The sequence below is a fragment of the Aureobasidium pullulans genome (genome assembly GCF_000721785.1).
Source record: "Aureobasidium pullulans EXF-150 unplaced genomic scaffold scaffold_20, whole genome shotgun sequence".
Taxonomy (NCBI): domain Eukaryota; kingdom Fungi; phylum Ascomycota; class Dothideomycetes; order Dothideales; family Saccotheciaceae; genus Aureobasidium; species Aureobasidium pullulans.
Window position 1 is genome coordinate 302,772 of NW_021941040.1, and position 14,088 is coordinate 316,859.

At 51.4% G+C, this 14,088-nt stretch overlaps 6 protein-coding genes across 6 annotated transcripts; 4 read left to right on the forward strand and 2 right to left on the reverse strand.

Annotated features, from left to right (window-relative positions):
• The first annotated feature begins 939 nt into the window (after positions 1-939).
• M438DRAFT_348288 (uncharacterized protein) lies at positions 940-3,422 on the forward strand. The gene is made up of 3 exons (XM_029906108.1): positions 940-1,329; positions 1,382-1,485; positions 1,839-3,422. Exons 1-3 carry the CDS (start codon positions 1,045-1,047, stop codon positions 3,085-3,087), a joined length of 1,638 nt encoding a protein of 545 aa, XP_029757383.1. The 5' UTR covers positions 940-1,044; the 3' UTR covers positions 3,088-3,422.
• Positions 3,423-3,877: 455 nt separating this feature from the next.
• M438DRAFT_280042 (gamma-glutamyltransferase) lies at positions 3,878-5,698 on the forward strand (the record flags this gene model as incomplete). The annotated part of the gene is made up of 2 exons (XM_029901138.1): positions 3,878-4,314; positions 4,372-5,698. 2 exons carry the CDS (start codon positions 3,878-3,880, stop codon positions 5,696-5,698), a joined length of 1,764 nt encoding a protein of 587 aa, XP_029757384.1.
• A 451-nt stretch (positions 5,699-6,149) lies between these two features.
• Positions 6,150-7,743, forward strand: M438DRAFT_348290 (phosphoglycerate mutase-like protein). Its single transcript, XM_029906109.1, has one exon. The coding sequence runs from the start codon at positions 6,331-6,333 to the stop codon at positions 7,681-7,683; it is 1,353 nt and encodes a 450-aa protein (XP_029757385.1). The 5' UTR covers positions 6,150-6,330; the 3' UTR covers positions 7,684-7,743.
• A 466-nt stretch (positions 7,744-8,209) lies between these two features.
• M438DRAFT_280024 (nucleotide-diphospho-sugar transferase) lies at positions 8,210-9,409 on the forward strand (the record flags this gene model as incomplete). The annotated part of the gene is made up of 1 exon (XM_029901136.1): positions 8,210-9,409. The coding sequence occupies one exon, from the start codon at positions 8,210-8,212 to the stop codon at positions 9,407-9,409; it is 1,200 nt and encodes a 399-aa protein (XP_029757386.1).
• Positions 9,410-9,486: 77 nt separating this feature from the next.
• On the reverse strand, positions 9,487-10,526 carry M438DRAFT_280018 (pyruvate carboxyltransferase; the record flags this gene model as incomplete). Its single annotated transcript, XM_029901134.1, has 2 exons — positions 9,487-10,054; positions 10,102-10,526. The coding sequence occupies 2 exons, from the start codon at positions 10,524-10,526 to the stop codon at positions 9,487-9,489; spliced, it is 993 nt and encodes a 330-aa protein (XP_029757387.1).
• Positions 10,527-11,501: 975 nt separating this feature from the next.
• On the reverse strand, positions 11,502-14,042 carry M438DRAFT_280157 (uncharacterized protein; the record flags this gene model as incomplete). Its single annotated transcript, XM_029901149.1, has 2 exons — positions 11,502-11,928; positions 12,142-14,042. 2 exons carry the CDS (start codon positions 14,040-14,042, stop codon positions 11,502-11,504), a joined length of 2,328 nt encoding a protein of 775 aa, XP_029757388.1.
• Positions 14,043-14,088: the final 46 nt, after the last annotated feature.

Here is a 14,088-nt window from a genome sequence, read left to right on the forward strand (position 1 = left end):
CACATGTATCCCGTACTCAAACGTTGCCCAGCTGGAGAATTTGCCGGCGAGTCACAGCGACAGCGACAACAGCAGTGAGTCGAGTTATGCAGCCCAAAGTGCATCGTGAGTCGTTCTTAACAAAGTTCGCTTCGATGCTCTGTTCGCTAGAAGGAGATCAGAGCATGGGCTCTATTAAAATCGTCGTTTAGAGCCGATCTCATTAATGCCAGATTGCAATGTTGTCTATTTTAAAGTCGTCCCTAATATCGTAGCCCTCTCCATGGCGTAGTGTTTATCCGAAGCTCTATCAAGTGTTCCTCGCATGGCCTAGAGATCTTAGCGAGGCGAGGTCTAAACGTCCTCTTGCTGGCGGGTGCAATGCTAGTCATCTAGCCTGTGGTACGGAGTACAGTCATGGCTAGAGTTGGTCAGCCAAGATTATTGAATGGGTGACCCTGTCGAACAGCAAAGCTCATGAAGATTCACAATTGTTGATGCTTGATAGCGTGACCAGTCGTTCGTAAAGAAGAGTAGGATTGCTGATGATGTTCTAGTACGAAACGCATCGATGTGCTTTACGTGCGCCGATACCAGCAACTGCATCGGGCAATTAGATGTCCAGACTCTAATTCAGAACTATCCACGTCCTGTATGACTTGGTAAGGATGGACGATATTTTGACGAACAGAAACAGTGTCTCTGAGCTACAAGTGTGAACACCTCGATTCTGCAGAAAAGACAGTCATCCCAATCAGCGCTCATAAGTACTCCGTATCTAAGACCAACTGTCAGTCAAATTGTTTGAGCTGTTGTCCGACGCGAACAATGCTCATGGGAGGGTAGGGCTTCGGTTAATCGGCCCGGCTTGGCTACAGTGTCGCGAAGTTGAGACTTGCTCAGCGAAGCTGACCAAAAGTGCCATCACCTTCACTCTCTAAAGTGTTTGCGACTGTTTCTCCGCTCGACTCGACCACGGCGCATTTACTACACCGCCCCTATTCGACACAACACAAATCCGCCCTACGATCGCGCTGTGCGCCGCATCCGAAACAAGCCTTGACAATGACCGACTACGGTTATGGAACAGCCGATGAAGAGCTTGCCGAAGTCAGAAAGCTTGAGGCCGAGGTGCAGACCAGTCCGGATGACTTTGAGAACTGGGAAAAGCTGGTCCGCGCAGTAGAAGGTCTTGAGGGAGGTCTGAACAGAAATTCGAGCCCTCAAGCCATTACGGCCGCCAGAAGCATTTACGATCGCTTCCTTGCAAAGTTCCCCTTGTTCTTTGGATACTGGAAGAAGTACGCCGACCTGGAGTTTGCCATTGCGGGCACCGAAGCGGCCGAGATGGTAAGCAATCACATTCGCTCATCTTCAGGACCACGACTGATATCGTGAACAGGTATACGAGCGCGGTGTGGCCAGCATTGCCATCTCGGTCGACCTCTGGGCCAACTACTGCAGCTTCAAGGTCGAGACAACACACGACGACGGTGTCATTAGAGAGTAAGTCGAACCATCCCCTCATATTTGCATGACCTTCACCTAGAGCCTATCTCGTATCTGTACGACCATGAACTTCTCGCTTCGCGACATTGGCTCATGTCGAAAACGGGTGAGAGTCCCTCGCTTCCCCAAGTCATACTCTTCTCACCCACAGCCTTCAGACTCCCATCACTTGTTCAAACTCGCGCCTTGTCACATTTCACACTCGTTGGTGTCTGCTAGTCGGAGCCTTCGATCACGTCTGACAGCCTTGGGAGGCTCATGATCAGACCCTATACCTTGTTTGGTTTCTCCTTCCTCTCTGCCCCCTATCCTATGCCCGCAATGAGGCATGCATTGGCTAACAAGACTAGGTTGTTTGAGCGAGGCGCTGCCTGTGTCGGCCTGGATTTCCTGGCTCACCCCTTCTGGGACAAGTACATCGAGTTCGAGGAGCGCGCCGAGGCTCACGACAAAGTCTTTGACATCCTCACCCGCATCATCAATATTCCCATGCACCAGTATGCTCGCTACTTCGAGAAGTACCGCCAACTGGCTGCCTCACGCCCCGTGACCGAGTTGGCACCCGCAGACCTCCTCAGCCAGTTCACCGCCGAGCTCGAGCCTGAGACCAAGGGAAAGAGCCAGATCGAGGCTGAGCGTGCAATGCGCGCTCGCCTGGATACCTACCACCTCGAGCTCTTCCACAACACTCAAACGGAGACGACCAAGCGCTGGACCTACGAACAAGAGATCAAGCGCCCCTACTTCCACGTTACCGAACTCGACGAAGCCCAGCTCGAGAACTGGTCGAAATATCTCGACTTTGAAGAGAGTGAGGCCGATTACACACGCACCACTTTCCTGTACGAGCGCTGCGTCGTTACATGTGCACACTACGACGAGTTCTGGCAGAGATACGCGCGCTGGATGTACAACCAAGATGGCAAAGAGGAGGAAGTACGCATCATTTTCCAGCGCGCCAGCTGCATCTACACCCCGATTGCCAGACCCGCTATTCGTCTTCACTGGGCTCTCTTCGAGGAGGCCTGCGGTAGACCATTTGTTTCCGCCGCCATCTACGAAGCCATACTTGTTACACTACCTGGAAACCTGGAGGCTATCACCCGTCTGGCCAACCTCCAGCGCCGCCAGGTCGGCTACGATGCCGCTGTGCAGATTTATGATCAATACCTCGCTGACGCTGAATGCTCGATTGATGACAAGGGCGCGCTTGTCGTCGAGATGGCCCGATTGGCCTGGAAGTCAAAGGGCGATGCTGTCGAAGCACGCGACATTCTATCACGCCAGCAGCACATCTTCGTAGACAGCCCGTCTTTCTGGGCCGGTTACCTGAACTTTGAGATCGATCAACCGACGACTGCAGGAACCGCAATCGAACAAGCTGAGCGTGTAAAGGCGCTTCATAGTGAGATTCGTCAAAAAACCCGCCTGAGCCCGGAAGTCATCACGGAGCTCTCGCAAAAGTACATGTCATACCTCACCGAGAAACAGAGCAAGCTCGCAGCCAGAGAGTATCTCGAACTGGACTCATTAGTCAACGGACCTGCTTCTGTTACCAAGGCTAGAAGTACCGCCGGCGCAAAGGGAGCAGTTGCTTAGGCAATTGCTCGTTACGATGCCCTCGAGCCAAAATAAACAGCAGCGTCCACTGCGAACACAAGCGTGATGCTTCGCTTTCTGACTCCTCGACACATGAATGTTGAATTGGCTTTCAACCAGCCATTCCCAACATCTCTGTCGAACACACACTCGACTTACGATATGCATCGCCAGTTCGACAATGCATCATGTTGGAATATAGCAAGGCAATGACAGAAAGCGGCGAACTACAGAAATTACAACCCGCATCAGCTTCGCGTGGAGGATATCAGCAAGCATACCGGAGTTCATAGCAATCAAAAGTAAATAATGAGAGATACACCCCTCGCTCTTGACTTGACACAATCGTCTGTGACCAGTTTATACCATGGATTAGGAACATGATACTTCTTGTATCAATTGACGACCAATTTATGCCCATCATACTCGTAGACCGAGGGATCTTGACAAGCACGCGATAAGACCTCATGTGTGGGGAAAACCATCTCATAACTCGCCGACTTATCTTGCCTATCTCCAGGACGCCGCCGATCGACAACATGGCCAACTTTAAAGAGAGCTTAGCGACGCTTTTCACTGATACCGGCGGGACCTCTCTGAAGATCAGGCAGGTACATGCAAAATAGCCCCCTCACTGATTAGCCCCGCTCTGCCACCTTGTCGAAGGGTTCCTTTTGTATAAATGCGTCATGGCAGCCTGCGAGTGTTTCTCGCTTCTCCGTTTCCGTTCTCTCGCTCTGTATCGTTCCTTGGGTTGCTTTCTGGTATAGTCACCGTCTGCGTCGTCGTCATGTTGTTCTCTCCCTGGCTTGATACTCTCACATGCCTGCTCGCATTCGGGGTGTCTGACATCGGCGCTACCGTCCTGCGACAAGGCTATTCTAATGGACCTCCTCCTGCTTCCGAGCTACATCATACCGGACATCATGGTTCCAATTCGACAAAGCTGCATGGAGGTATTGCTTCCGAAAGCACCATCTGCAGTGGTATCGGTCGCGACTTGCTTCTAAAAGGTGGAAATGCTGCCGATGCTATGGTCGGAAGTGTCTTCTGCGTTGGAGTCATTGGCATGTATCATTCTGGGATAGGTGGTGGTGGCTTCATGCTGGTCAGAGGTGCCGATGGAGAGTACGAATTCATTGACTTCAGAGAGACGGCACCTGCGGCTGCCTTCCAAGACATGTACAAGAACAACACAGATGCGAGTATCTATGGAGGTCTGGCAAGGTACGTTCATATCACTCTGTTAGTCAACATGTACGGTAGATGCTGACGTAAGAGCAGTGGTATTCCTGGCGAGGTCCGCGGGCTGGCACACTTGCACCAAAAGTACGGCAAGCTACCCTGGAAGGAGGTCATGCAGGGTGCCATCAAGACTGCTCGCTATGGTTTCCCAGTCACTGCCGACTTAGTTCGCTACATGGCTTCTGCCACGGCAGGCCAGACGTCCAACTTCCTCGTTGAGGACCCGAATTGGGCGATTGATTTTGCTCCCAATGGAACGCTGCTACGTCTCAATGACACTATCACCCGCCAGCGGTATGCTTCGACCTTGGAGACCATCGCAGAGCGTGGCCCCGACGCCTTCTACACCGGTCCCATTGCCGAAGCCATGATCGAGACACTGCAAGCAGCAAACGGAACAATGACGATGGGAGACCTGAAGAATTATACCGTCGCCATTCGCGACCCTGTAGAGATCGACTACAGAGGATACAAGCTCAAGAGTGTGAGCGCACCAGCATCAGGTGGTGTTGTGTTATCGATCATGAAGACTCTCGAAGGCTACAACAACATGGGAGACGAAGCATACCTCAACCTCAGCACCCATCACCTCGACGAAGCGACCCGTTTCGGCTATGGCTTCCGTGCCGAGATGGGAGATCCTCTGTTCGTCAAAGGCATGGACGAATACCAAGCCGAAATCCTGAACGCGACCACTGCAGCAGCCATTCGAGGCCGCATCTCAGACACCCACACACTCAACCCGTCGGCTTACGACCCTAAGAACCTCGAGATTTTGGATACACCCGGAACTTCGCACGTTGTGACGGCCGACAGTTCAGGCATGGCCATCTCACTCACCACAACTGTCAACCTCCTGTTTGGCAGTCAGCTTATTGTGCCTTCCACTGGTGTCATCATGAACAACGAAATGAACGATTTCTCTATCCCAGGAACTAAGAACGCCTTCGGTCTCGAGCCCTCAGAAAGCAACTTTGTCCGCCCCGGAAAGCGACCCATGTCCTCGATCGCCTGCACTATCGCAGAGAACCCCGACGGCTCGCTATACTTTGTTACAGGCTCTGCCGGTGGTAGTAGAATCATCACAGCAACCCTGCAGACCCTTTGGCATGTTTTGGACCAGAACATGACCGCTGCCGAAGCATTGAAAGCGCCTCGTCTGCATGACCAGCTCTCGCCCAATTATGTGAGCTTCGAGTACGCCTACGATAATGCCACTGTGGATTACATGAAGAGTTTGGGACACAACGTGACCTGGGTAGCTCCAGGTCAGAGCACGGCACAATGTTTGAGGGTACTGAACAATGGCACCTTCGACGTCGCCAGTGAGCCTCGACAATTGAACTCGGGAGCCTACGCTGTGTAATGTGATGATCGTTCAAGATCTGATGTAGAATAGACAAATTAGTCTCACGAGATACAAACTAGAAACACGAACGACCAAAGCCGTCATGGTTTCTGAACGCAGAGGATATTTCATGAACTTTTACGAAACGATAAACGGAAAAGAGCAATTCTTATCAAAAAATATCTCGATCGCAGCAAGCGTGTTGGGAGAGAGTTCATCAACGCGAGGTCCCAACCACATCGATGGGCCCGCATACATGAACATAACTCTAGCCACAGAAACCTGATTGTGGCTCAGGAAAAGTTCTTGATTCGTGGCCAAGCTCATTTAGACAGCTCGGCGAGGGGTGCCGTGAGTTCCTGCATGAGATCCGAACCACGATCTTGGGAGCCATGACGTCAATGGAGGCAGGAAAGTTGAGAAAGCAGCGTCAGACCTTGGTTGGAAGTTGGTTGGACGCGACAAGTTTGATGACCATCTACAAAAAGTGCTCTATGCATCGCGTCATGCTCTGTGCGATAGTTTAACCAAGTTTCAGAAGGCAGGTCCTCGCACTGATATTGATATAAAGACCCTCTCCCACCAGACCCTTATTTCACCGCACATCCCAGATTGTCCCTCCAGCCACGACACAGCTCGCAGCAGACAAGATGCACTCTATCACAGCATCCCTTCTTCTCTCGGCTTCGGCCTTGACGGCTGCAAAGTATACTTTCGACCCTCTGGAGCACATGTCAGGCATTGCGCCATACTTCGAACCCGAGAACCCTCCCTTCGACCCTGCACCGCCTCAGGGCTGCAATGTCACTCGCGCCGCTTACCTCGTCCGTCACGCCGCCATCTACGCCAACGACTTTGACTACGAATCGTACATTGAGCCTTTCGTCAAGAAGCTCGAAGCAAGCCAGGGAAACAGCTCCATTAGCTGGGACCGCTCACACGCCTTGTCTTTCCTGAGCACCTGGACAAGCCCCATTGAAGATGAAGACATCGAGAACTTGTCCAAGGTCGGCAACCTGGAAGCTATGAAACTTGGTGTCGACGTTTATCAACGTTACCAACACTTCAAGCAGCCAGCCAAGGTATGGACAAGCACTGCGGAGCGCACTGTGCTCAGCGCCGAGAGCTTCGTCGAGGGTTATGCCATCAAGGAGAACGAGACGGAAATTGTCCAGATTGGCGAATACAAGGAGACTGGCGCAGACTCCCTCACCCCTTACAAGGCTTGCCCCGCCTACAGTGGCAGCAGAGGAAGCTCCCAGTCCATGGTCTTCCAGAAGAAATATACTGCTCCCATCATCTCGCGTTTCCGTCATGAGGTCCCTACCTTCAACTGGACTGCTTCCGACATCTACGGCATGCAGCAGCTGTGCGGTTACGAGACTGTCATCCGTGGAGACTCGCCTTTCTGCTCTCTAGACCTGTTCAGCCCCAACGAGTGGCTCCAATTCGAGTACACCAACGACATCATGTACCACCACAACACCGGCTATGGTAACCCTGCCTCTGGAGCCATTGGCTACCCCTGGGTCAAGTCCACTGCCGACCTCTTGACCTCGAACAATGCCAGCCAGGACATCTACGTTTCCTTTACCCACAGAGAGCTTCCTCCCACCGTGCTTGTTGCTCTCGGCCTCTTCAACAACACTGCTTACTCGGCTTCTGATGATGTCAACGCCACCATGCCTTCCGACGGTATCAATCCTCAGCGCGCCTGGCAGAGCAGCAAGTTCATGTCTTTCCTGACAAACATTGCCATCGAGCGTCTTGAATGCGACAGCTTCGGCTTCCAGGACAACGCAAACCAGACCGGTGAATATTACCGCATCTTGGTCAACAAGAACCCCCAGCTTTTGCAGGAATGTACCGACGGTCCTGGCGAGAGCTGCTCAAGAGACAGCTTCCTCAAGTTTATTGACGAGAAGACTGAAAGGTTCTCGGGCTTCTCTGAGAAGTGCGGTGTTACCTACAGCAACTCGACTGATGCCTTGACCATCTACTAATTGAAAAGTTTGCACGAACCTGTAAATATCTATACCTAATGAAATAATGTCTATCCTTCAAACATGAGTGTTGCCGTTCGTACCTGCAGTCTATCGCGATAAGATCGTTCTTGTTCCTTCCTGAAATCGATTTTGTGGCGTCTCGGCAACGCGTCCTCTTTAGCCCAACATTTTACAGTCAAAACACTCTCCGGGTACTTTCCACTTCACTCATCGTACCTGCAGGTTGCGCGATGTTACACGGAGACAAATCATGCGGGTGACCCTGAAACTTGCGTTGCGCTTCGTCGCAGTCATCGCGTCGATCAGCCTGGTCGTGCTTTCCTTCTCTCAATCAAATATCGCGTATCAAACACTGAGCGACCGCCTATCAGCTATCAACCCAAACAAATATGGAGGACGCCCACCAACATCCAGGCCTCTGACAACTAATACCACGCAATCTATCGATTCCGTGCAGCAGTTATGGGCCGTTTGGGCAGAGGTCTACAAAAGCACAAGACCCGATGCTGCCAAGATTGAATTAATGTTTAATGCAGCCAATTCACCTATTTCTGCGGATGACGATTCACCGCGTACTCAGCATAGAGAACAACTTCAAGGACTCGACTCCATCTCACAGTTGCAAACCGCTCACAGCAAATTTGTCTCACTTCTGCAAGTATGGCCCGAACAACTCGCCGACAAGGTCTTTAATGGAACAGGTGTGGTGATTGTAGGTGGTGGAGAATACTTTGGTCCAGCTATCATTGGTATCCATATGTTGCGTCGTAGCGGCAGCAATCTTCCAGTCGAGGTCTTTGTGACTGACGCTTCTGAGTACGAGGAGAAGCTGTGCAAAGATTACCTGCCTAAACTCGGAGCCAGCTGCTTGATCCTGTCCGACTTCATACAAGGCTTCAAGGTCACACACTATCAGCTCAAATCTCTAGCCATGTTGCTCAGCTCATTTGAACACGTACTCTACCTCGACAGCGACAGCATTCCTCTCCTGAAGCCCGAGTCAGAGCTCTTCGCAACAGAACCATATGCCTCCACTGGCCTAGTCATCTGGCCCGACTTCTGGATCTCCACTGAATCTCCTTCTTTCTACAAAGTCGTCGGTCTCGACAAGATGCCTCCGGATCTACCCAAATCGTCTTCGGAAGCAGGTCAACTTCTCATCAACAAAAGCAAGCATTTGAAGACTTTATTGCTGGCAACATATTACAACATCTATGGGCCCAATCATTACTACCCCCTTCTTAGCCAAGGTGCGCTCGGACAGGGAGACAAGGAAACATTCATGGCTGCTGCAATGGTGCTCAATACTTCGTACTATCGTGTCAAGACCGGTGTTGAGTCGGTTGGACGCAATACTGGAGACGAAGTAAAAGGCAGTGGAATGATCCAATTCAGCCCCCCTGACGACTTCCAAAACCATAATGGAAACACGAATACAAAGCCCAGAGCCGCCTTCATACACGCCAATACCCCGAAGATGAATGCTGGACATCTAGTCGACGAAGGCGATCTGTTGAGCGCCATCGATTCCAAGCCACTGCGGCTGTGGGGTCCGCGGGAAGAGCAGATGAGGATGTTCGGGGTCGATCTGGAGAAGGCCGTGTGGGAGCTGATTGTACAGACTGGTTGCGAGCTGGCTGATGTGATCCGAGAATGGTCTGACCGTGAGGACCTGTGTCGTCGTCTGAACAAACACTGGGATGGTGTTTTCAAGGAGGACTGAACGCATTTCCACCGACTGAACCCAATCCCGGCGATCCATTTTGCTGCACAAGACCCCTTCGAGGTCTTCGACGAAACTCAACACACGAGATCCGGCAGGAGTTGCCATTCGATCGTGGTTCCGGACGACTCTCTCGAGAGAACCTCGACTTCTGCGGCTCGTTTACTGCTTGCAACGAAAGCTGCGCCGACTTGACTACCGTTTGGTGTACGGAGCTGTTGAGAAATCCAGTCGCCGATATTCGCAAGTTTGGTCAAATCCACTCCGGTGTCGATGCCCATGTTTTCGAAAAGATACACCACATCTTCGGTTGCGACGTTGCCCTTTGCTCCGGGGCTGTACGGACAACCTCCCAGGCCACCTACACTACTGTCGAACGCCCTGATACCAATTTGATAGGCCTCCTTGACGTTCGCAACGGCTTGACCGTACGAGTCGTGGAAATGTCCAGCAAGTTTTACCGCGGGAATCTCTCTTAGTAATATCTCGAGAAGCCGACGGACGTCTTTTGGTGTAGCCGTTCCTGTCGTGTCGCCGAGACTGATTTCGAAGCAGCCCATGTCTAGCATCTTCTTTGCCATATTCAGCACTGTTGCTGGCGATGTACGGCCGTCATAAGGACAGTCAACAACACAAGACAGGTACCTGACGGAACATCAGCAACCGTATGGAATTCTCACGGAAGAACGCACCCTCTGACTCGAATCCCTTGACCCCGAGCCTTGTCTACAACTGCTCGGGCTCTGACAAGTGATTCCTCCACGCTGCAGTTGATATTGTTACGACTGAAGCCATCGGTCGCTGAGAGAAAGATGCCGATCTCTTGGACACCAAGCACCATCGCTGCTTCCAATCCCTTCATATTAGGAACCAGAACCGGATATGAGACATCGCCCTGTACAACAGAAGACCTCATGCTTTCCATCACATCTCTTGCGTCTGAAAGCTGTGGAACCCATTTCGGTGATACGAATGATGTCGCCTCGATCGTCCGTAACCCGGTCTGAGCAAGTCTTCGGATCAACTCGATCTTCGTCGCAGTCGGCACTACATCTTTGATATTCTGCAGCCCATCTCTAGGACCGACTTCGACGATTCTAACAGCATTTCCGGACATGACGACGCTTTTGGAGTAAGATGGATTTGACGTCGCAACCAAAAAGATGAGCAAATTCGATCTCAAAAGTGGCCGGACCTTTCCCATTATGAGAGCATCTGAGCACCTGAGACATAACGTCAGACCAACACAGCCGAAGGCTATGACTATTCTTCATATTGCATCTCATCGCCGTTACCCGAGGGTGCCATCCCCACCTCCCCCCGGATCTCCCAGCGCCCTTGATCCATCTCCGTCGGCACCCCCCCAGGATCTTGGCATTCTACCGGACCTCGGCTCTATTGTCTGTAACAGTAGCAAGGCACAATCACATGAATCCGAAATAAATAAAACCGGTACTGTCATGGATTCTCGTGAGAGACGGGAGGATGTGAGGTAGGGTGCGGAAAATAGAATCTGCCGTGGTTCAGGCTGGCTGACTGGCTGACTGGCTGGCTGATGACCACCCATCATGGAGCAGCCTGGTCAATCTAGCCATGATTGCTTAACCACAAAAATCGGGTTTCGTTATTTCCAGACCAGTTGCCAAAAACAACGATGGTGGTGATGATGATGACGACGATGCACATTTCAACCAGCGATCGTGAATTGTTCCCATACTTGTGCTTGGGGTTTAGTCGAGGCAGCGATGGGCTGGCTGGAGTAGATGATGGGCATGACGAACATATGTTGTCAAGGGAAGGCATGCGCCCGGATTGAGTGATCAGACAATTGAGATACGGAAAATTACGGTGTGCAGAGAGAACTCACGAGAGAAGGAGCCAATCGCGCACACACATGGAAAGGAAACAGCAGATAAACATCAACAGAAACAATCAAAACTTTCAAGGGAAAGAAGCAGTCCAAAATGCACGAGGAAATGTCGGACAGACAACAAATGCGAGGGAAAAACTCCACTTTGCGATTCGCTATTCGTTCTTGGCTATACTCTGTCTACACGACAACTCGAAAGACCATCAGATCGTCAAACTCCCACTACTGCAGCACAAACATATCTCCGGTCCATCCATACGCCCTCCCCAACCTTCTTCCATATAATCTCGCCATGTGATAATGTATCTTGTCCGCATGAAGTGGTGCGTGGAACTGTATGCTTTCTCCGACTATGCGCTCGGGAGGAGTGAACTGCCATATGGATCCGAATAGCTTTTCAACCACAAACCCAATTGAATGCATGGCGTGTACGAAATCAGTCCATGTGGTGTCTGCCGGCGTATCGTTGGAAGACGGCGTAAAGAAGAGGGCGGCGAAGGTCTTCTTTGCGCGTTTGTCGACGGCAAAAGTAAGTTTTTCAGAAGGCGTGGTAGTGGTGGTGGTGTTGGCTTTTGACGCAGCGAGTCCGCTTGCCATGACGTCCGAGTCCTTGGGCTTGCTTTTGGCGGGTTCATGCATCGAGCTGGCTCTCTTGTGCGAAGGACTGAGTTGAAGGTATGTCTGCGAGAGAGGAACGTAGAAGGGATCGATGTCGGGTTGTTTGGGCACGGGCTTGCCGTTGGTCTTTTCGTTTGACTTGTCGTTCATCTTGCCATTCGATTTGTTGGATTTTCCGTTTGATTTGCCGTTCATTTTGCCATTCGCTCTGTTGTTGAGTTTGCCGTTCGCGTTGCCCTCGGACTTGGGCAGCGGTTCGTCCCACTCGGGCGTTCGTTGCAGGAAGCGATTGCCAGAAAGTATCAACCTCATGATTTTGTCTGGAAGGGTCACAGATTGGGCGGCAAGATGCTTGTCCACTTCGTACCAGAATGAGTCTAATCGCTCTTCAGCTTTGTGTAAAGCTCCAGCGTTTGTCTTCGTCCGACGGTTGGCGATGGGATAAGAGAATCTTCCATTCTCTGGCGAGCCCAATTCCGCCAGGTCAACACCCTGCCAGGGCATTTTCCTGAAGTTGTCCCACTCGGCTGACTTTGCATAGAAGTCCTCGGCGAGGTGCTGACGGTTGCGTGCCATCTCATGTTCGATGTCTCTTGACCAGGGATAGAACAATGACAATTGGTTCAAGCATTCAGAGATGACGCCGAGATCGGCGATGTTGTCAACGACCAGGGCGGATTGAAGCTCTTTTGCTTTCGTGTCCGCATATGTCAGACGGTCGAGTCCGGCCACTAGAGTGTGAAGACCAATCACGGCAGATTGCTTTTCGTCCCAGAGATTTGTGTACGCCCAGAAAAGACGATTCAAGGCAGGGTCTTGATCTGTACGTGTGTTCAAGTCGGTGCGGAACTTGCTCGAGTGGTGATCTGCTGTAGACGTGCCTTCCCTGTGCCAATAATTGAGCATCGGAGGTGATGGAGGGACATGGGATTTAAGCAAGGCTATAGAGTTAGCTGATGACAGCTCCAGCAGGTGGCGGACTTTCTTAATTGCAAACGCGAGTTCTTCCGGCAGGTTTTGAGAGGGAGATGGGTCTGGATGTTTTTGCAGCAAATGGTCGAGTTTGCAGACTTCTTGGTATGTCGATTCCCATAGCGACAGTGACAAGTACGAATCGGTGATCATCTTTCTCAAGACCCGGTTCCAGAAAGCTTTGGTCAAGCCAGTCTTGTGTATCGGATGCTTCTTTCCCTCAGCATCCAGAAGCATCTCGGGCTGATGGTCTTTCCATTCGGTTACACAATCGGCAAAGTAGCTTGGGTCTTCTCTCAACAACCAGATGTGGTCGGCAATACCGGAGCGTTTGGCCGCGGCGATTGACTTGATTCGGTCAATATTTAGATGTGCTGGCTCTCGGTACGGCGCTTCCAGAAAACTTGCAGCTAGCGTGGTGTGAGCAGATTCACTGGCAGGCACAGAATGGGATTCGGAGTCGAGCGTGGTAGCTTCAGTAGACTCGGCGGCGACATCGTGGGTGATCTCCTTTGCACAAGCCAGCAGGAACTTCCAGATACGTTGTTGAAGCTCGAGTACGAGCAAGCCTTCTCCGAGCTTGAGTCGAAACCCAGTTGTACCGTCGTCAGAGGAATCGGCCGCGTCTTCAGCAGCAACGATTCGGCCATATCCTTCTGAAGCGTTGACGCGGCTAAAAGCCATGTTGTAATCCTTCATGTCGAGTTTGTCAATCTTGCCTGCAGACAGACCCAGGCCGCACGCAGTGAGATCGGCATGGCAAAATGAGTAAGGATGATGTCGCCCCCGAGAGCTGAGGAACATAGGCAACATCCTTGGCTGCAGTAGGTCTTCCAAGTTGATGAATGGCCATTTGTATGCGTCTAGTGATTGTGGTGATTCTTGGTTCGAATCGTCCATGTAAAGGGTGAGGTCAGGTCGATGGGATTCACTAAGATTATGGCCCCAAGCTTCCTCGAGGACAGCCTTCTTTTGGTCTCGTGTTTTCTTGCGCCATCGTTTCCGGATGAGATCCTCATGACTTTGTACGATGGTGTTCAATTCGTGCCAATCCGCAGAGAGGCGGTCGGTAAGAGCACGTGAGCTATGTGTCACCTTGTCGAGTGGCGAAGGACTTTCAGACGACGGCTCCAGTGTTGATAAACTGTCCTGTAATGATTGTACGTCGAGCATGATGGAAAGAAGGATGGAATCAAAAGAATGATTGGATTGATATGTT

Bases quoted from the DNA above. Each gene is read 5' to 3' on its own strand.
- M438DRAFT_348290 (XM_029906109.1), top strand. From the start codon at position 6,331: ATGCACTCTATCACAGCATCCCTTCTTCTCTCGGCTTCGGCCTTGACG.
- M438DRAFT_348288 (XM_029906108.1), top strand. From the start codon at position 1,045: ATGACCGACTACGGTTATGGAACAGCCGATGAAGAGCTTGCCGAAGTC. The intron at 1,330-1,381 runs GTAAGCAATCAC...TATCGTGAACAG, and splicing joins GCACCGAAGCGGCCGAGATG to GTATACGAGCGCGGTGTGGC. The intron at 1,486-1,838 runs GTAAGTCGAACC...TAACAAGACTAG, and splicing joins GACGACGGTGTCATTAGAGA to GTTGTTTGAGCGAGGCGCTG.